The 21,471-nt window shown below is 52.4% G+C and overlaps 1 protein-coding gene across 2 annotated transcripts; it reads left to right on the forward strand.

The window, feature by feature from the left end:
• The first annotated feature begins 867 nt into the window (after window positions 1-867).
• Bik (BCL2 interacting killer) lies at window positions 868-20,017 on the forward strand. Of its 2 annotated transcripts, none has more exons than XM_052160165.1 (5): window positions 868-1,022; window positions 16,590-16,761; window positions 18,492-18,590; window positions 18,988-19,105; window positions 19,528-20,017. In XM_052160165.1, the coding sequence occupies exons 2-5, from the start codon at window positions 16,595-16,597 to the stop codon at window positions 19,618-19,620; spliced, it is 477 nt and encodes a 158-aa protein (XP_052016125.1). In that variant the 5' UTR covers window positions 868-1,022; window positions 16,590-16,594; the 3' UTR covers window positions 19,621-20,017. The 2 variants fall into 2 exon arrangements, with proteins under 2 accessions (XP_052016125.1, XP_052016124.1); XM_052160164.1 differs by lacking the exon at window positions 868-1,022 and adding an exon at window positions 1,364-1,469.
• The last annotated feature ends 1,454 nt before the right edge of the window (window positions 20,018-21,471 follow it).

A 21,471-nucleotide genomic window follows, 5' to 3' on the forward strand; every position in this document is an offset into this window, starting at 1 on the left:
CCCTCTGAAATTTCACAAGCTAGGCCTCCATCTTTGGCACTGTTCTCAACATTATCTTCCAAGCTCCTACAGAACATTTCACAGAGCTCATCTAGCCCAAAGTTCCAAAGTCCTTCCACAATCCTCCCCAAAACATGGTCAGGTTGTCACAGGAATACCTCACTATGCTGGTACCAATTTGTCTTAGTCAGGGTTTCTATTCCTGGACAAACATTATGGCCAAGAAGCAAGTTGGGGAGGAAAGGGTTCATTGAGCTTACACTTCCACACTGCTGTTCATCACTAAAGGAAGTCAGGACTGGAACTCAAGCAGGTCAGGAAGCAGGAGCTGATGCAAAGGCCATGGAGGGGTGTTCCTTACTGGCTTGCTTCCTCTGGCTTGCTCAGCCTGCCCTCTTATAGAACCCAAGACTAGGGCTGGAGCATTGACTAAGAGCATTGTTAAGAGCATTGACTGCTCTTCCAAAGGTCCTGAGTTCAAATCCCAGCAAACCATATGGTGGCTCACAATCATCCGTAATGAGCTCTGACGCCCTCTTCTGGAGTCTCTGAAGACAGCTACAGTGTACTTAGATATAACAATAAATAAAATCTTAAAAAAAAAAAAACAAAAAAAAAACAAAACCCAAGACTTCCAGCCCAGTGATGGTATCATCCACAAGGGGGCCCCTCCCCTTTGATCACTAATTGAGAAAATGCCCCACAGCTGGATCTCATGGAAGCACTTCCCCAACTGAAGCTCCTTTCTCTGTGATAACTCCAGCCTGTGTCAAGTTGACACTCAAAACCAGCCAGTACACACCGGAAGAGAGGAGAGAGGGGGGTGCAGAGGGAAGTTTGTAGCAGGCGGGGGCAAAGGGAAGCTATAGGCTTCAGTGCTATAGTTCTGGGAAGAACTTTCGACTTTCGTGAAGATCTAAAGATCCCCGACTCGCTAGCGCAGCAGCCTGAAAAGAGCACTGAGTTCTGAATATTTGCTTCACACAAGCCATCCTTCGTTCTGAGCCTCGGTTTCTACGTGGGTAAGTGGTCAGGGAAAACGCACCGGGCCTTTAGGAGTACCATGAGGAACAAGTAAGCAGCCCTTGCTAAGGCTTGGCCACGGCGATGGCAGAGGCGGCGTCTACGGATACTCGGGCGCGGAGAGGACACTCGCAGACACACGGGCGCGGATACAGTAGGAGGTCCGCAGGCGACGGAGAGACGTCTGCAAGTTAGGGACTTAAAAACAGCGGTTCTGTAGCAACTTTTTGGAGCCGGGGATCTGGAGCCCCCTCGGAGGGAGGGGCTAAAGGGGAGGGGAGGGGATAAAGGGAGGGGAGAGACGGGCGCGGCCACCTATCAGGGCCCAGCCCGCCGCTCACAAGAACCCGCCTCCAGCCAGCGCCCCCGACTCTGCCACCGGCGTCCCAGCCGAGAGGTGTTCGGGCAGCTCGCCCGCCAGCCACTACGCCAGCTCCGCTCCGCAGGTAAGCGCTGGGCAGCGCTAGCCCAAGTGGCCGGAAGGTTGGGGACCTCGGTGGCCCCGGTTCTGAAACGTCCCCTCTGCGTCTGACACCCCAGAAGGTGCTAGCCGAGTCCGCGTGTCTCGCTGCGCGTCCGTGCACTGGGGTGGCCCTTGTATCCTGGCTCCAGGACGCGGTGAGCAAGTGGCCTTCGCTGTCGCCGTGTCCTCGTAGTCGAAAACTTAGGGGGAGCAGCTTGAGACCAGGGCGCGGCACTGCCACCGTAGGGCGGCCAGGCTCAGCCCGGGCCGCAGGCGGAAGATGGCGTCCGCACCTGTCTCCGCGAGGACCTGAGAGTTCGCATCTGTCCCTCCCTCGGGGAGCCTGGGATTCATACCGTCCCTGCTGCGACCTGGTAGTTCACACCTGTCCCCGACAGAATCCAGCTTCGCATTTGTCCCCCATGGGACTCGGGGACAAACGTCTTCGTCTTCCGAGGGGCAGCAGAAGGGCCTTCTTAGGTGACCTGGGTAGTTCAGACCATCACTTCCCCGAAGCTCCCAGGCGCAGGGACCGGGTGGGCATCGAGGGGCCATCAAGGTCGCCACAACCAGTCCCGGGGGCTCAGAGCTTGTGTCATTTTTCCGACCTTGTGGCCTTGAGGATGCGGGTGCAGGTGGTTTTGTAAACTTAATCGCTGTTCTGAAGTGTACTGAGCCACCCCTGCAAAGTGTTGTTTGTTGTTGTTGTCGCTGCAGGTGATAACACTGTTACTGGGGCCTGGAGCCAGCTGCACTAGCTCTCTGGAAGGCTGGTCTCTTACCTACTTTGGGGGCTGGGAGGGTTGTCAGTGAACCTTAATCTTAACCTCTGGGAAGGAGGACTCATTTCAGATAGAGTAACAGGCTTATGGCCCAGCGGTCACGAAGAGCCGGTTCTGTCAAATCCTGGAGGGCTTTCTTAGAGGCCACACCAACCCCTCTACTTGTGACCTACTTTCTGTTCTGACTGTGTGGCTTTCTAGAGGTTCCTTCACCATTCTGGACCTCAGTTTGTTGAGGTTGTGAAATGCATCGTGGTTCGGCCTGGTGGGGAGGGACCTCACCCAAGAAGCTGGCTGAGCTACTTAGCAATGCTACCTTGATTCCCACTCTGTCTGCGCATGTTACTGTTGCTGCTTTGCAAGTGTCCACTGAAGTATCTGGGGCCCTTGGCTGCCTTTGGATCTAGTGTCCTGCCTAGGACAGGTGGGACCCCTGACCTCCCAGCCTTGCCCCCGCCCCCACGTCTCCCTCCCTCCCCATTTTTTGGTTTTGAGGCATAGTCTCACAGTCTCACATAGCCCAGGCTGGCCCCCAGCTCACTATGTAGCTGTGGTTGGTCTCGACATTCCTGGTTCTCTTATCTTCACTGCTTGAGTTCTAGATTCCAGGTAGAGTTATTGTTATAGTTATCCTGTCAAGGTTATTTGTAGCTGGGGATGGAAAGAACAGATCTATGCACACTGCTGTTTTTCTTAATTAAGTAAGGCTCAATATGTAGCAGAGGCTAGCCTTGTATTCTCAATCCTCCTGTCTGCCTCCTTAGTGTGTTGACTCTCTTAGTCTGCTTTTTTGTTTTTTATTTTTGTTTTGTTTTGTTTTTTTATTTTTCGAGACAGGTTTTCTCTGTGGAGCCCTAACTGTCCTGGAACTCACTCTTTAGATTAGTCTGGCCTCGAACTCAGAAATCCACCTGCCTCTGCCTTCCAAGTGCTGGGATCAAAGGTGTGCGCCACTACTGCCCAGCATAATGCTTATTTTTTTAACTTTAACTCAACTTGTGTGGGTTTTTGTTTTGTTTTGGTTTTGGTTTTTTTTGGTTTTTTGTTTGTTTTTTGAGACAGGGTTTCTCTGTGTAGCCCTGGCTGTCCTGGAACTCACTCTGTAGACCAGGCTGGCCTCGAACTCAGAAATCCGCCTGCCTCTACCTCCCAAGTGCTGGGATTAAAGGCGTGCGCCACCGCCGCCCGGCTCAACATGTGCGTCTTGCTGGAGAATGCTCGCTTTCATCCTGAGCTGGAAAACGCAGAGTGCCATTTCCAGCTTGGTGACAAGCTCCTTTGACGTCCCTTCTCAGCTGTCCCCTAGTTAGCATTTTAAAGCTGCCTTTGTTTCATTTCCAGATCTGGGGATGGGACCCTGGGCTTTGTGGATTTTCGGCAACACTTTACCGCTGAGCCACAGTTGATCCTTTTTTTGTAGCGATGTTTCGTCAAGCACTGGGAGGTTTGTAAGAGCTGGCCAGAGCGACACAGCCCCGGCTCTTCATCTCCTGATGTCTTTGCTCAGTTGACCTCTTCTCTGACCACCCCTCCTGTCCACCCTTCCTGTCATATCACCCATTAGCTGTTCTGTCCTAAGCCCTTGACTGTCTGAAATAATTCAATGTGTTTGTGTCCTGGCCTTCTGTAGCCTGCAGGTTCTGTGAGACAGTGAACATCAAATGTTCGGTCCCGGGCGCCCGCCATAGCCCAGACTCTTTGTGGAGGAGGGTGACTGATACACAGTAATGAAATCAGTGCTGGGTTCACTGAGAGCGAAGAAACCAGAGCTTGTAGCTCAGTTGGTAGAGTGGCTGGATCTCACACATAGATCCCTGGGTTCAGCTCCCAGCATCGCATAAACCAGGGACAGAGGTCCGCACTAGTTAACACTCAGCAGGAAGCAGAAGTCCAAGGCTATTCAATCTTGACTGCATATTGAGGTGGAGGCCAGCATAGAATACAGGAGACCCTGTCTTGAAAGAAAAGAAACAGGGTGCAGTTTGCTATCCTGTCTTGTGTTCCTTTCCCACCTCTTAGTAGCAGGGCAGGGGTATTTGGAAGGCCATATTGGCCAGTGAGACTTCAAGCTGTCCTGCCGCAGACAGTGTTTCCCCCTCTCCCTGGAAAGCATCCTGTTTTCAATGAGTCGGTTACATTCGTGGACAATTAATGGCCCTTGCTTCCGCTGCGGCTGACCGGGCGAATCCCGCCAGAGAAATCAGTTTTGTTCGAAGCCGTTTCAAGGAAGTCCTGAGCGATGCCCGGCTTTTGTTGGTCGTGGCCACCAGGAAGCCAGCAGTGGGTCTGGACTGGACGTGTGTGGCTGTTTCCTTTCTCTTACCCTTGGTCGGCTGAAGCCAAGCCTTAGGAGAAAAGTGTCAGCAAATACATTCCAGGCCCATTTCTTGGCCCCGAAGGCAGGCAGGAGAGGGCAGGGCACAGGGCGGCTGGGAGAGGGCAGCTGATTTACCTAGTGTCAACACTGAGTTGTGACAATACAAAACACCCTCAGGGCACTGCCAAGCAAACCTGTTTTTCTGGAGATGGGAGAAAACGTGGTGCCCAGTTACCCAACCTGAGAGAAAGCTTACCATGCTGGGGAGGGCAGCGAAGGAGAGCATGCCTGACCATCTGGTGGAAGGCTACGTGCTGGAGACCACTGCAGGGTTCTCCGCACAGGGGCATGCGCCACCCTGTCCTGTGAGCTGATCATTGTTGCCGTTTTTACAGAGACCTTTCGCCTGGGCAGACAGACGGGCAAACATTTAATGAGACCATAAAAGACCAAGTGCCCTACCAAATTAGCTGACCCAGAGAGCTGGGACAGCAGAGCGAGGAGCAGTTGAATTCTGTCCTGGAGGCAGAGGGCTGGGAGCAAGCAGGTCCCCTGGCCTTAGGGCATGGGTTGCTGAAGGCATGAAAGGGTCTAGGTAGGAGGCCAGCACCACCAGAAAGAACAGGGAGGATGGGCTCCGCCTCCCAGAGGAACCCAGTCAGCTCTGGTGCTTCCTCCCCAGGCTCAAACATTCCAGAGCATATGAAGAATCTAGAAGCTTAAACAGGAGGTGGTAGCTTGCTACTCTGGCCTTCTCTAATGGGGACAGAAAAGCAGAGTTCTGTATGTGTGTGGGTGTGTGTGTGGGGGGGGGGGTGAGAGAGAGAGAGAGATTGAGAGATTCTAGACTCAATCAGGCAATCAGAATTGTTACATCGTTATAGTTCCCCTGTTGATCTGAGGAAGCCTGGCCCTGGCCGGTACTGTCCAGGTGTTCTACCACAGAGTTGTAGTCCCAGACTAGAATATGCTCAGAGAGGATTAGCCAGGCAAACATACCTCCCCGCCTCCCTTCTCTGAAGAGGAATTAGGGGTTCAGGAGGCCTGTGGGAATCTGTCCAAAGTTACACAGAACCCTGAGGTTCCGAGGGTCTGTCTTAACAGGGGAGTTTCCCCCAGAGAAATACATGTTAAACCAACAGTTGAGGGCTCAGGTCATGTGCCTGGCGAGAAGGAAACAGACCCCTGGTGGGTGGCTTCCCTAAACACAGCTGAGTGACCTTCTGTGTCTTCCCGCAAGCCTTAGGGGCACTGTAGGTGAGGGAAAATTGAAGGATCTGGAGAGCAGCTAGGTGCTGGGGTCCAGGATGATAGGCAAATTCCCTTTGTCCAACATTTAAGCTGGGGCTAGGGCTGGTTCAGTTGGTAGTGTGCTTGCTTGGCATCCTTGAAATTCTGGGGTCTTTTCCCAGCATTGCATAAAACTGACATAGTAGAGTGTGTCTGGAATCCCAGCGCTCATGAGGCAGAGACAAAAGAATCAGAAGTTCAAGGCCTGGGCTGGAGAGGTGGCTCAGCGGGTAAGAGCACCGACTGCTCTTCCAAAGGTCCTGAGTTCAAATCCCAGCAACCACATGGTGGCTCACAACCATCCGTAATGAGATCTGACGCCCTCTTCTGGTGTGTCTGAGGACAGCTACAGTGTACTTACATATAATAAATAAATAAATCTTAAAAAAAAAAAAAAAGAAGTTCAAGGCCAGCCTTGAAACCCCAGGATTTTTGTATAAAACAAAACAAAAGCTTACGATGGCTGTCTAAGCTGAGGACCGCTCCCTGTCCCCTGGCAGTCACTTCTCTAAGTTCCATTGCCTCTTCAAAGGTTTGCTTCTAGATCTTTCTTCTGTGAGGTCATTTACAGATAACTACGAACGGCTCTGTGACCCATGAAATGTGAATATTTGTCTCCACAGTAGGCCATCCACAGCCACCTGTAACTACAGTTCTGGGGGAAACCTGATGCCCCCTTCTGGCCTGCAGGGGTATTGCATGTGTAAGGTGCACATACACGCAGGCAAAACACAAGAAATAAAACAGATCAGTCTAACTGTGGCTGCACTCAGGGGCAGCGCTGAGGTTGGTGGTGACAGATGCAGGCTACACCGAGGGCTTGAGCCTGTGGGGTTACTTCCAGGCCCCCACTTTCCAGGTTACTGGACAACACTCACAGACACAAATGTCCCTTCCTTTTTCTCTCCTGTCTTCCTTCCGTTCCTGCTGTTTCTCTGTCACTGCTGGGAAGTGAGCCGCACCCACCCCACCCCAAAGCAAACTGTTTTGGACTTCTGTAGGTTCCTGGGAATGGGGTCCTGAGTCCGTCTTGGGGAAAAAAATACTTTAAGACCCACCAGTTTGAGCCATTAATGAGAATTTTTGTTTTTCTTTGAATTGGTCTTGGGTTCTACAGGCATGGAATCACACTGAATGGTGATGGACGGATCTGTGGTAGAAATGCCACGCCCCTCCAATGGCCTTCCTCCGCACCCCCATCCTGATAGCCTGTCCTCCCCTCCTTTGAGAGATAAGTTTGTGTATGTAAATGTATCCGTCTGTGTCATGTGTGTGTGTGTGTGTGTGTGTGTGTGTGTGTAGGCAGGTGTGTAGAAGCCAGAAGTCAGTGATGGGTGTCTTCCTTAATCACTCCCTACATTTTTACATTTTGGGGGACAGGGTGTCTCACTGAACCTGGAGTTCACTGATTTGGCTAGACTGCCTGGGCGGTGACTCTCGGTGATCCTCCTGCCTCTGTCAAAAGCCAGGCCAAGCCCTACCATCCTAGGCTTTTGTGTTTTTCATTGTTTTTTTTTTTGTTGTTGTTGTGGTGGTGGTGGTGGTGGTTTACTTGTGTGTTTTTGTTTGATGAGACAGCTCTGGCTGTCCTGGACTAGGCTGACTTCAAACTCAGAGATCCATCTGCCTCTGCCTCCTGAGTGCTGGGATTAAGGGTACAGCGGCCACCACACAGCTCCTATCAGGCTTTTGTATGGATATTGGGAATTGGAACTCATCGCCCACTCAGTTTCCCCAGAGCTGCTGGGTACCTGCAGGGTGCCTGCAGGAGTCACGCGGCACACATGCCTGCAACTCAGAATGCACATGTGCAACTTGGTAGCTGTTGATCAACCCCTCCTGAGACAGTGAACTTGCCTGTTTAGAGTGGAGCATGGGGGCTTTGGCCACTGGCTGGTTGTGTGTCTGCTGATTCAATGGCCCAGCTTTAATGGAGGCCCTGGTTGGCAACAGTGTGTGTGTGTGTGTGTGTGTGTGTCTTCATCTTCTTAGCACCCTTGTAGTGGTCGGTCAGTCCTGTGCAGGAGACTATCTCAATTGAGGCCAGAGAGGTTAGTGACTGGTCTGCGGTCACATAGCAGAGACAGAGTAGGGACTAGAGCCCAGGTCTGTCTTCCCATAAGTTGTTTCCAAGTTGGATATACTACTGGCAGTTGGGACATTCGAGCTTCAAGGTCCAGGCCTGGAATGGTACCAGGGAAGGGCAGTAAGGAGTTCTGATGGCACAGATCAGGAGTGACACCCCAGCTGCCTACCCAGGTGACTTTGTAACCCCAGGCTACCCCATCTGCTCTTGGTTTATACATCTGTGAGGTGGGCAGCAGGGTCCTGCCTCCTTGTCAGGGACACCTGACAAGACATAGCATGGGGGTTGCTGCCCGGGACTGAAGGGTCGAACTGGACAGATCTCTCTTTGCTCCTGGGAGGGAGAGATCAGGCTCGGTTCCCAGCTGAGCCTGTGGTCACACAGCCGAGGACACAAAGACAGGCTAGCCTGTAGGGGATCATTACATTGCTTGTCTAGACTGGCAGGGTCAGCTTGGATTTGCATCCTGACTTCATTGGGTATAACAAGGCTCCGAACTAGCAGCAGGTCCTCCTACTGTGAGCGTGTAGTGAGGTGGGTGTCGGCTGCAGCCGGGGTGGGGACTTGGGTGGGTGTGTTCTCCTTTCACTGAAGAATCCTCGTCGGATGGAAGGAAGGAAGAAGTCTTGATAATAAAAACCAGCACAGTGCCTGGCAGTGGTGGTGCACACCTTTAGTCCTGGCACTTACGAAGCACAGGCAGGCGGATTTCTGAGTTCAAGGTCAGCCTGGTCTACAGAGTGAGTTCCAGGACAGCCAGGGCTATACAGAGAAACCCTGTTTCAAAACAAAACAAAACAAAAACAGCACAGTTTCCTGGGAGTCATACGGGGTCTTCTGGGAATACCCGGCCTTCATTTAGTCTCTCAACAAACACCTGCTCTGTATATTGGAAGTGGGCCACAGACACTAACAGCTGTTTTGCAGCTGCTCACTCTCCACTAGGTCTGTCAACATGGATTATATCCCTGGGCCCCTACAACAATATCTCCAGTCTAGAAGACCACAGGGAGGTTCAGACAGGTTTACTAACCTGCCCAAGGACACCCAGTGGCCTGCATCCAGGCTCTGAAACAGCAACATCCACTAGAGTTGGTTGGAGATCAGAGAACGTCTGTGAACTCTGAGGGCTCATAGCGTCTGGGAACACGATACCTGGACCGAGCTCTTCCCAACCCATAGGAATGGATGGCGGGTTTCCCAAGCATGCTCAGATGGTGGTCACGGCATTTGCAAAGGTCCAGAGTCAGAGCATGGCCCAGCCTTGGTTCCTGGGTGTGGTCAGAGCCAAGGCCGAGGCTGGAAGAAAGAATAAGTGTAGTGTAGCACCTGGTTGGGGTGTGTGGGGCTTCTGGGGATCCCCAGAGTTGTGGTAGGTCAGCCCTGAGGCTTCAGCCTGGTGGAGGTCTGCTAGAGATGATATGGCCTGGGAGGGGGTGGGATTGGTAGGATGATTGACAGCAGAGCAATGCGTCTGCAACGACCCTCCTCAAGGGACTCTACCCAGCCCTGGTCACACTTGTTTGCCTTCTCCATTCTGATTCTTGACCTGAGGTGGACACAGGCTCATGGGAAAGGCTTAGATGAGCTGATTTCTGATGGCAGTGGGGGAGTTCCACTGGATGCGGAGGGGGCAAATCCACACAGAGCTGAGCCTTGCTTACCCGAGCTGAGTCCTCCAGGTTCTAACAGGGGCTCTAACAGCCCTAGGACTCCTGCCTGGACAAGGAGTCCCAGCAATGCGGCTGCTTTATCTCCACTCAACAGCATGTGGGGAGATTGAGTGCTGAGGACGGGAAAGGTGAGTTGAGGTTAGGATGGTCAGAGTGAAGTCTGTCCTGAGCCCATCAAGATGCAAGAGCTGTGGCGTCCAAGAGGGTTCTAAGGAAGAAGGAGATGGGTGCCCGACCCTCCGGGCCGAGGTTCCATTCCACTGTGGCCCCGCCTGGGGTGGGTTGGGAACATGGGGAAGCTCTGAGGTGGAGGCTGGGGTTTGGGGAGAGGAGGAGGGGACAGATGCAAATTAGAGCCTGGCCTGCTTTCCTAGGGAAATGGCTTTGCATGCCAGGAGTCGCCACCCCTGGCCTGAGCCTCAGGGCAGCGAGGTTGTGGATACAATTTTACAAGGACCACCCAACAGGCACACACTACAGACACCCGCAGACACACACATTCGTTCGCACATGTTTCTTCTAGTCTGTACACGCCAAGACACGCCGGCCATAAGCACATCCTTATCTCTTGTTATCTGCATCTTTGATGGTATCGATTATTTTATGTTTGGTGTTTTGAGATGAAGCCTCGGGTAGCTCAGGATGTCCTCTAACTTGCTATGTAGACCAGGCTGGCCTTAAACTCTCGATCCTCCGCTTCCACCTCCTGAGTAGGGGGATATAGCCTGTGCCATAGCGCCGCCTCCTTTCCCATCCTTTATGTAGGAGTGTTAGCATTTCTATATGAAGATTTTTACAAAATTAACTTGACCTGAAGCCTTTTTTTTCTTTTCCTTCCTTCCTTTCTTTCTTCCTTTCCTTTTTCTGTTGTTACTGTAAAAGAAAATGCACTTGTGTTCAACTGTTTGTTTTTTTTTTGTTTTTTTTGTTTTTTTTATTTGAGACAGGGTCTCACCGTGTAGCCCTGGCTGGCCTGGAACTCACAGTATAGACCAGGCTGGCTGGACCAAACTCACACAGATCCCCCTGCCTCTGCCTCTGGAGTGCTGAGATGAAAGGCGTGTGCCACCATGATTGATCCATGAAATCCGTTTGGCTTGGTGTACGGAGCATATTGACCTACGTCTGTTTAGTCTGACGTTCCGTGGTACCATGATGCTACATAGACCCACATGCCTGCTGGCCTGAGGGAGGCTTAGCAGGAGGGAGGGGACCCCCTAGGTGTCCTAATGCTGAGCCTTGTCCTTGCCCCATGGCCAGTGAGGTGGGGCTGCTCCTGTGAGATGGTAGCATTGCTGGCCGCTGGCCAGGCTTGGGAAAGGGCTTATCATGGCCCATCGGGGCTCCGAGTAGCTTCGAGCCAAGCTAGCTAAACACAAACTGGCATCTCTGTACTGTAGATCCTTCATCTCTCTCTTTTGTGACTGCTGCCAAGCATTCCCTGGGACAGGTGCGGCAAGGGTTTTGAGGTACCTGTATGAGCACACATGGGTGATACCGGGTGATCTCGCCTGGCCCCTTCCACAGGTCCTGGCCGAGTGGTGTAGGGGGCTTGCTCCTACTTTACAGTCTTGCAGCTGGGTCTGCAGTGCACTGAGCAGGTGGAGCCCCTGTCCCTCCCGCTGTAGCCCATAGCTTCTGCCTCCTCTGCCTCCAGGCAAAGGTGTCGCCCAGCAGGTGCTGCGGCTGCGGCTGTGTTTACGCTTCTTATCCTCGAAGCCTGGCTCCTGTGAGATTTGAGCTTTCGTTGGGAACAGATGTCCACCTCTTCCCCACCTTCCTCTCAGGAAGGGGAGACAGCCACCTCTTTGTTGAGACAAACTCTGGACGCGTATTCTTTTTCCACTTCTGGAAGGAAGAACAATGCTACCCTTATATGGCTTCTCAAAGCCTGGAGCTTGCCACACCCTCTTGCCTGCTGTGGCGGCTGATGATGTCACCTTGAGTGCTCCCTGATCGCTGGCATTTGAGGAACTTTGCTGACAGTCACCTGTCTCAAGGCAGTCCTGAGACACCTGGAGGGTCCCAGCTTACTGTCTAGTCCCACAAGGGCCTAGACTCCCAACTCCCTTTCTTTAGTACAGGGAGTGACGAGTGAATGGGGACCAGTGTTTAATCCCATGCCCTCAAGAGGGTGGCTGTGTGCACTGTGCCTGCACAGCCTCGTGCAGGGGAGAGAAGCAGGCTCAAGCCAGCAGGACCTTTGTACTGTCTCAGGATTGGGCGCCGGACATGTTTTGGATTTAAGATATTATCTGCTCATATATAATGAGATATATTAAGGGCTGGGGCTGGGAGATGGCTGTTAACAGCCTCGGCCCGGAAACAGAAAACCGAGCCTGGCCGTGCTTGCCTGCGACCGAAGAACAGGAGTGGCGGAGGCAGGAGGATCCCTGAGGTTTGCTGTCCAGCTGAAAGGTCTGAGGGAAGGACCCTGCCTCAAAAAATAAGTGGAGGGTGACCAAGGAAGACACCAATGCTTACCTCTGGCCTTTTCATGCATACTTGAGTATACACACACGCACACATGCACACATGCACACATGCACACACGCATACACGCGCACACACACACACACACACACACACACACACGCACACGCGCACACACACGCCATAAAAAACATAGTATGGAGATGAGGTCAGAGCCTACTCGTGAAAGTCAGTTACCCTTACCTCTCCTGTGCACTTTCACATATGGGCTGAGAGGAATTTATAGGGAATATATGGAATATTAAGTCATTCTGTGCATGGAAAAAAGTTCCTGCACTCTGATGTTGGGGCTCAGGGTTCTGAATTTTGGATTCTTTCCTTTTTTTTTTTTTTTTTTTTGAGACAGGGTTTCTCTGTGTAGCCCTGGCTGTCCTGGAATTCACTCTGTAGACCAGGCTGGCCTCGAACTCAGAAATCCGCCTGCCTCTGCCTCCCGAGTGCTGGAATCACAGTCGTGCGCCACCACCGCCCGGCTAGAATTTTGGATTCTTATTGCTGCTCAATACCTTTTATCTTTTTCTCGTCTCTTCTCTTTTCTTTCTTTTTCTTTTTATCTTTCTTTCTTTAAGAAAAGGTCTCTGCTTCCTGAAGCCCTGGCTAGACTAGAAAGTACCGGACTGGCTTTGAACTCAAAACAATCCTTCTGCCTTAGCCTCCTGAAGGCAGAGTTTCAAGTGTTTGTGTTGGGCTGTTAAGAGTCCAGGTCCACACCATTGTTGCCTCGATGCCATGGACCTGAGGTAGTGGGTGCCCTGTGGGGTGAACTGTCAGAGTCCTGCCCAGCCTCATCAGGGATGGAGCCATTACAGATGTGGGGGTCACCACTGGGGGTTCAGGAAGCCTCTGATGTCAGGAGCTGGAAACTCTGAATGGGAATTTGAACCTACTGGGAAGGCGGGGAGTGGGTTACTGGGGGAACAGGCTCTGCTGCCCTGTTTACTGTCCTTGGCTGAATGCTGCAGCTCTAGCCCTCACGTCTACAGTCTGGAGGGGAGCTGCCCTGGCTTGAATTCATTCTTTTCTTCCTTCTTTCCTTCCTTTCTTTCCTTCCTTTCCTTCCTTCCTTTCCTTCCTTCCTTTCCTTCCTTCCTTCCTTTCCTTCCTTCCTTTCCTTCCTTCCTTTCCTTCCTTCCTTCCTTCCTTCCTTCCTTCCTTCCTGTGTTTTTTTAAAGATTTAATTATATGAGTGCTCTTTGCATCCAGAAGAGGGCATCAGATCTCATTACAGATGGTTGTGAGCCACCATGTGGTTAATTGGAATTGAACTCAGGACCTTTGGAAGAGCAGTCAGTGCTCTTAACCACTGAGCCATCTCTCCAGCCTCTCTCCTTGTGTTTTAATTCTCACTTTCTTGTAAGGAGGTCTAGTTAATTATTAGTTTATAACTTGCTAGTTTTAGGGTGGCAGCTAGTTACTGCTAGCTGCTTATTCCCAAGTGATATGCAGACAACTCCAGCTGCAAGGATCAGAAATACCTGCTGACAGGCCAGTGGGTTTAAGCCACTAAATGAGCCTTGGTCATTTCTTTGGAAAGGTAATTTCAATAGATGGCATGCGGGAAGAGTTTGTCACACACACTAGTTCCCATTTACGTAACTCTCCCTCTCTGCCAGTCTCAATGGAGGTGGATTTGTTCTCCTAACTGGATGAAAAAAAAGCCTTCTTTTCCAGCAGCTTTAGACCCAACGTGCCCTCGGCAGTGGTCTCCATTTCCTGCTGTACAGAGATGCTCTGCCCCTCACATTTCTCCACCCCGTCTATCATACGATCTTGCTTCCTGCAATTGCATCATGTCCTATATAAAAATATGGTGTGGTCCAGGGGACTCTTCACCTCCTCGTGTGCTCTGCGCAGCTGAAGTGACCTCCAAAGCCATGGCATCATTATTCCTCTGAACATCAGATACCAGTGCTTCCTAGCCAGCACGTGCTGGGCCTTTTCCATGTTCCCTGCCTCCTGGAACCTTGTTTGATGGTTGGCTGCTTGACTCCATCTAGTTGAGCAATTAATTTTTTTTTCTTTCGAGACAGGGTTTCTCTGTATAGTCCTAGCTATCCTGGAACTCACTCTGTAGACCAGGTTAGCTTCGAACTCAGAAATCCGCCTGCCTCTGCCTCCCAAGTGCTGGGATTACAGGCGTGCACCACCACCGCCTGGCAAGTAAATTATTTTTAAAGATTTATTTATTTTATATATTTATGATGCTGTGTTGGTAGCAGAAAGTTCTACCTGGGACAGCGTGGTCTTTGAGGTTCAGGCAGGGGTCTTTGTGCTTCTGTGAGCTTGGCTTCTGCTCCCGTTCTTCCAACCCTGTGTCCAACTTCTTAGAGACGTCACTGGCCAGACTTGAGCACATGACCAGCATCAGCAAGGGATGCTGGGAAAGTTAATGTGTGCGAGGGTCTTGATGGGCTTCAATGAGCGCCAGTGCTGAAGAGTTGTCCTAGCAGGAGTTGAGGGATGGTTAGAGAGCAAAAAGAAGCCTCTAACAGGAGCTTGAGGGAGACGGGGCTGCAAAGCACTGTGTTTGGAAGCTGCGTATGTGGCTACAGAAGTGTTTAAAGACTGATCGGTGTTGGATCATGGAGGACTCTTGTCTTATCTTGCCCATCTGCCATAATTACTCCAGAGAAATGGCAGTCATTAAAGGGGGAAAGGAATAGCGACATACCCCTTTAATCTCAGCACCAGGAGGCAGAAGCAGACAGATCTCAGGTTCAACATTAGGCTGGTCTTCAGAGAAAGTTCCAGGACATCCCGGGCTACACAAAAAACCTTGCCTCAAAGGTGGAGGTGGAGGGGTGTCAAGGCCTGGGAGGAGGCTCAGTGGGGGAGGTGCTTGCTTTGCAAACCTGGTGACCTCAGTGTGATTCCTAGAACCTGTGTGAAGACTGAAGGGGAGAACGGTTGTCCTCTGACCTCCCTGTGGCCAGTGTGGCATGTGTCTCCTTCCATCATAAACACACACCAAGACTAAGAAAATAATAAGTAAACGAGGAGTGAGTCTGTGGGTGTGGCCCAGCGGCACACACAGTCCTGGCTTGCAGGAGGTTCATGTTCCGTCACCAGGATGAAAACAATAAAACCCATGAGTTGTGCTCTTCCTAAAGTCAGGGCTGGGGAGTTGCTCTCTGTGGGAGCTCACCTCAGTTTCTTGTGAGTGGGGGTGCCTGGGCTTTCCTCTGTCCCCAGTGAGCATCTGCTCACTTGGAGACCTAGGACTCGGTGACTTGCTGAGGCACACAGCCTGCGTGAAGCAGGATTCTAGAGGGGCTGGGGCGGGTTGGGGAGAGTTGGATGATGGCCCAAGCAGCTCAGAAGAAATGGCCATAGAGGTAAGGTCATTCTTAGGTGTGGGGCAACAGAGTCTGACATTCCCTCCCCCGTTACTGGGGTCATGGCCCATGTTTCTGTCATAGACGGTCAAAGAGAGAAAAGTGACAGTCACTTTTTTTTTTATCTCATGGGAGCCTTCAGCATGAACATCTGGAGACATGAAGAACTTTCACGTGTACACATTTTATGTGTGGGTGTGCACCCACATGTGTGTTATATACACATGCACACACACATGTGGAGGCCAGAAGTCAACATTGGGTGCTGTACCCCAGGAACTGTCCACCTTGGGTCCCTATCCCCCGAAGATTTGTATGTATATGTGCATGAGAGTGTGGGTGCCCTTGGAGGGCAAAAGAGAACTCTGATCCCCTGTGAGCTGCCAGTGTGGATTCTGGGAATTGAACTCTGTTACTCTGCAAGAGTGGTACACACGCGCTCTAACTGACTAACCTGTACCTCCGGCCCTGACTTGGGTTTCTGAGACAGGATCTGGAGCCTGAGGCTCACTGATAAAGTTGTGCTGGCTGGCCAGCGAACTCCGTGATGGACTCTGTCTTAGCCCCCAGTACTGGGGTTCCAGGCATGTCGCACTGTGCCCTGCCTTACGTTCTAGAGATCTTAAGTCAGGTCCTCCTCATGCTTGTATGGTAAAGACGAGCACTCAGTAGTCTAAGCCCTTCTCCCAGCCCTTGGAGAAACTTGGTTTGATGCTCAGATCTGGACATGGACAGTGGTGTGCAGAGCTGTGGCTGGACAAACAGCAGCATTAGCACACTCTGTGACAGACTGGGGTGGGCCAGTGGGGAGTCTAGTCAGATACTTTGAACTTCCTGATCTTTAAGGGACAAGGACAGAGGACCAGAATCTTGTTGAAGCTTTGTGGCCTGCTTTGAGAAAGATAGTCTAGCTTTGAACAGCCTTGGTGGAAGCATCTCTGGTTTCTGTGAGCCATTCTGGGACAGAGGCGGATCAGGAACTCATATACCAAGGCCTTGCAGTCCCCAGGGGTCTCCTGTACCCCACATACCAAGAACCTACTATGGTCTGTTGTTCTGAGCCCCAGTAGCCACCGCTGCATAGTTCTGGGGATCTAGTCACACTCTGCCTTATTTTATTCCCACAGAACACATGTCAGAGACAAGACTAATGGCCAAAGACGTCATCAAGACTCTTCCACAAGACCAGGTCCCCCAACCTCCAGTGGCGTCTGGGTCTCCCAGCATGAAGGAACCTGTGGAGGGGGAAAACCGTAGTCCTGTGAGAGACTTGGACCTCATGGAGTGCCTGGAAGGCAGGTAGGGCCCAACTGGACCCTCCACTGGGGTGGGATGGAACACGACTTTCTATATAGAGGAGTGGAGTGAGGGAGGAAGCAGGGTGGGAGGGAACAGGGTAGGGTGCTCCCCGAGGTGCTCCCCACCCTCACAGGGCTCCAGTTTGTTTCCTGGCTGTGGGGACCAGCACAATGCAGCCTGAACCTGGGCTATCTGGTTTCAATAGCAGAGGGCATATCTGTTGTTGCCTCTGTCCAGAAGGCAAGGTCCCTCCCTCCCCAGGCTCTGAGACCCACCATTCATTTCCCAGCAGACAGAGAGCAGCCATACTGGCCAAGGCAAGCCCTTCTGCCCGTGCTGACTGGCAGGTCAGCATGGGTAAGCTCTTCATGTGTGCCCTCAGCTTCAGGGCTCTCTGCCACTCCGGAGGGAATCAGTGTCTCCCCGCTTTCTGCGCCATTCCTGAGTGAAGTGAACCTGGGACAGTGTTTTCCTGGGGGTCTCCCAGGGAATAGGCGGGAACAAACCTCTCAACCCGGTTGCCAGGCAACTATCCAGGTTCCTTGAACCCTTGTGACCATCAGAATCAGGAATAGACCTAGGACACTGGGTGTGTGGAGCAGGTGGCCCTTGAGATGCCCTCTATAGGGACTTTCCAGTGAGCTGCTGCGTCGCTGGTGTGGAATGTGCGGGCAAACCCCAGGAAGGGCTTAGCCAGGCTGGTTTCAGTGTGTGTGTGTGTGTGTGTGTGTGTGTGTGTGTGTATTCACCATAGAAGTGCATCTCCTGTTTCAATGGAGAATTTGTACTGTTTTAAAGATTTGTTTTATGTGCACGAGTGCCTGCCTGCACGTACGTCTGTGCACTGTGTCCATCCCTGGTACCTGCAGTATTCAGAGGAGGAGGAGGAATCCCTGGAGCTGGAATTACAGGTGGTTGTAGACAATCATGACTTCTGCCTGAGCAACAAGTATCTTTAACTGCTGAGCCACCTCTCCAGCCCCTGAGATTTTCTTTAAATTGAAGGCGTGCACTACCAGGCCTGGCTCACTCGGGCACTTGGTTTACGGCTCTCCATCTGGGAAGGTGCAGGCCTAAGTGTTTTGAGTCTGGGAACCAGGGACAGGTCTCGGAGCAGGGGACCTCGTAAGAAGCCAACTGAGGGGGGGCTCCAAACATCCCCACTTGTTCCTTTCTACCATCAAAGCCCACCAGGTAGGTCCCTCCCCAAGATTCTCTAAAGGAAAGTTCGGGTCTTTTTCTGGGGTAAGCTGTCCCTGACTTCAGCCACACCAGTCCTCCAGCTGAGCCTCCAGCCCCACCAGACCTCCAGGTGTGTCCTGCTGCCTGGTCTACTGTTTCTTTATCGACACTGAGGTGTGAAATATAGACATTCCCACATATACATTGATACACATCTCTGAGACAACACTCCCTAGTACTTTTGTGTCTGACTCCCACAAGAGGCAGGCCTGGGGTACAGACTGAGATAGGCCCACGTTGGCCCCTCTGCCTAATGTCTCAGGTAGCCCGTGGCTTATCCTACAGGGGGCACATTTGAAATGGCTTTTACTCCAAAGTGTACCCATGGAAGAGAGGGACACCAAGGTTTGCTGCTACCCCCACCCCCACCTTCCCAGTATCCCACTGCCTTCCTCTTGCTGGGTCCTGAGTCCCACAGAAACTAGGCTGGGTGTGTGGTATGGCCTCCCCAGCATGGCTACACCAAACTGCCGTCTGACTTCCTGCAGAAGCCAGGTGGCCCTGAGGCTGGCCCGCATCGGTGATGAGATGGACCAGTGTCTGCGGAGCCCCCGTCTGGTCCAGCTGCCTGGGATTGCTATGCACAGGTAACCAGTTGCCCCAGTGGAACCAGACAGGGCTGGGCCCCAAGGGAGCCCTGCAAACCTTGGAAGAAGGGTGTGGGAGTTCTCGGGCAAAGCCTGAACCCCCTACCTGGGTCCCCCAATCCTCCTCTGGCATTAGCAGTAGATCAAGCACCACTCAGGGCCTTTCTGTTGCCACTCAAGCTGGAGAGCCTGGAGAAGCCCCCAGCTCACAAGGCAGTGTAGGTTTGGCCCCAGAGGCCCAGGGGCCTCCAGAGTGGGAGATGCTCTTTGGGGCTGACTCTGGGCAGAGCCAGAGCAGCACAGGGGCTCTCTGTGGGCCACGCTGTAATGGGTCATACTCGTACACGTCCAGTGCCTATGGTTACTGTAACCACCTTGCTCCTGTCATGTCTTACAGACTCGCTGTCACCTATAGCCAGACGGGTATCAGGGGTCTTTTCAGAAGCTTGATTGGAAGCCTCACTAACCTCAGGGAAAATATCTGGTCCTGGAGAGTCTTGACTCCTAGCGCCTGGGTAAGAACCTTGAAGCCCCTAGTCCACGTGTTAGCCTTCCCATTGGGCAGCCGGCAGCTCATCAGTGGTGCTGTCTAACTAGCCAGTCTCCACCCCTCTCTAGAGTTTCTTCCCCACCTCTTTGCACTTCTGTCCCATCCCAGCAGCCTGTTTGCCTGGCTGGTGAACCCAGGGAGGTTTGAGTACACACAGTGCCATCTGGAACCTCCTACAGAGAGCCTTCCTCTAAGAGAGGATGCTCTCTGACATGGTCTTGGGGTCGCCTCCTCTGCTCACCCCCACTGGCTGAATGTCCAAGTTCACACTATGTCCCAGATACCCCAGTTGTGCCTAGGTGCTTGTTCTGAGTCCCCAAGAGGCATCTCCTCCCCCACCCCAGGTGGTCCCTGGACCTCACTCACCTTGCCCTCTTGGTCCCACAGGTGTCACCTGACCAGGACCCTGGGCAGCTGTTTCCCATGGTGCTGCTGGTCTTCTTGCTGCTGGGTGGGGCCTGGCATTTGCAGCTTCAGTGAGGTGCAGCTGGGGCAGGGCTGGTCCCTGCCCCCCAACCCCTAGAGGTGCCGGCACCCTAACCGTGCTGTTTTCTGACTGTCCCCTTTTTTATATTTAACTCAGGACAGTGCTGAGATTTCCTACAGGTTTTCTGGGTTTTTGTAAGGCAAATGAATTCACTGTCCTTCAGGAGCATTACCGGCTAAATGCCCCTGAGGCCTGGCTGGCCCTTCTCTCTTGACCCCTGCCACCTTCCTCTCTGCAGGCTGGTCCTGTGGCCATCAGTGGGGGGAGTGCTGGCCACACCCCTGTCTGTGAAGCCTTGAGGCACAGAATCTACTGGCCTAGATTCCTTTGGGGTGGGTGGAGAGTTCAATAAAGTGTTTTCAGCAGAGTTCAATAAAATGCTTGCAGCCAGCTTCCCTTAGGTCCTTTGTGGGGCTGTTGCAATACTGGAGGTAATGGTGGAGGGAATTTTAAGTGGTCTCTGCTCCCAGTCCTATGCGCCATGCCTGTACCCAAGGGCAATAAGAATGCCCCCTCCCCAAAGTTCCCCCTCTTCTGGAGTTTCTCTGTGTAGGCCTGGCTGTCCTGGACCTCACTCTGCAGACCAGGCTGGCCTTGAACGCAGACATCTGCCCATCTGCTCCATCACACCTAGCTCCACTGTCCCTCTCTGCCTGTCATCCTGATGGGGAAGTCTGTCCACCTCCTGTGTGCAGTGCAGCTCTCGTGAAGAGCTGTGGGGTTGAAGTATGCTACACAAGGAACACCGAGGGAGGGAGGAGGGCCAGGCCTCCCCCACTGGGCTCCGCACCTCCCCCAGGCCTGGCCCATTATCTTCCTAGGTCAACCAAGGCCTCCACCTGGAACTTGGGTTTCTCTGTCTGCCCATTCGCATCAGATACCAAAACAGCGCCCCTCCCTATTCGCATCAGATACCAAAACAGCGCCCCTCCCTGTGTGACTATCAGTGACTGTGACCACTTTCTCTGGCCTCCCAGATGCCTTCTCATTGTGTCCTTGAATTGTCCCAAACTTCCCAGCTCTGGGTGAGGTGGTTGTTCTGAGTGTCGTGTCCCCCACCTCCCCATGTTTTCCTTTACCACCTCGGTCTTACCTAGCAGCCCCAATGCCCTTCCAAGGACAATGGGACCATGAAGGAAATGCCTTCCTTAGAAAAGCCAGTTTTGGAGCCAGGTGGTGGTGGCGCACACCTGTTATCCCAACACTCTGGGAGGCAGAGGCAGGCTGATTTCTGAGTTCGAGGCCAGCCTGGTCTACAGAGTGAGTTCCAGGACAGCCAGGCTACACAGAGAAACCCTGTCTCAAAAAAACTGAATCCAAAAAACCAAACAAAAACAAAAACAAAAAAACAAAAAGCCAGTCTTGGAGATGGGGCAACCTGGCATCAAGACCAAGGGTTAGGAGACTGGTGAGATCTCCGCCTGAAGGACTGACCAGAGGTGGCCAATCCTCATTGGCCACCAGAGCTGGCTGGCTCATTCCTTAGGACAGGAGCTAGCTCTACTGTGGCTCTGATCCTCCAGGAGGGAGGGGAGACGGTGGCAGCAGGCATGAACTTTGCTCTAGGGACAGAAGGAAAGGACCTTTTTGACCTCAGCAAAGGAGGCAGATGTTACTTAGTGCCAATGGCCCACCTGTTTCCCACAGACCTTCATCAGCCCTGTGGGACTCAGTGAGCCTCTTACCTACTTAGCCACAGGCTCTAGGCCCCTCTCTTCAGCAAGGCAGCTATTACCATCAAGTTGGAGCCTCACTCCAGGCAGTGGGAAACTGGGGGTACTCCCTTCTTGGAGTGCCGGTCAGCCTGTTTCTCCGGGCTTTCCTCAGTTCCAAAGCCTTGGGTA

This window comes from Apodemus sylvaticus, chromosome 17 (assembly GCF_947179515.1).
Source record: "Apodemus sylvaticus chromosome 17, mApoSyl1.1, whole genome shotgun sequence".
In the NCBI taxonomy this organism is placed as follows: domain Eukaryota; kingdom Metazoa; phylum Chordata; class Mammalia; order Rodentia; family Muridae; genus Apodemus; species Apodemus sylvaticus.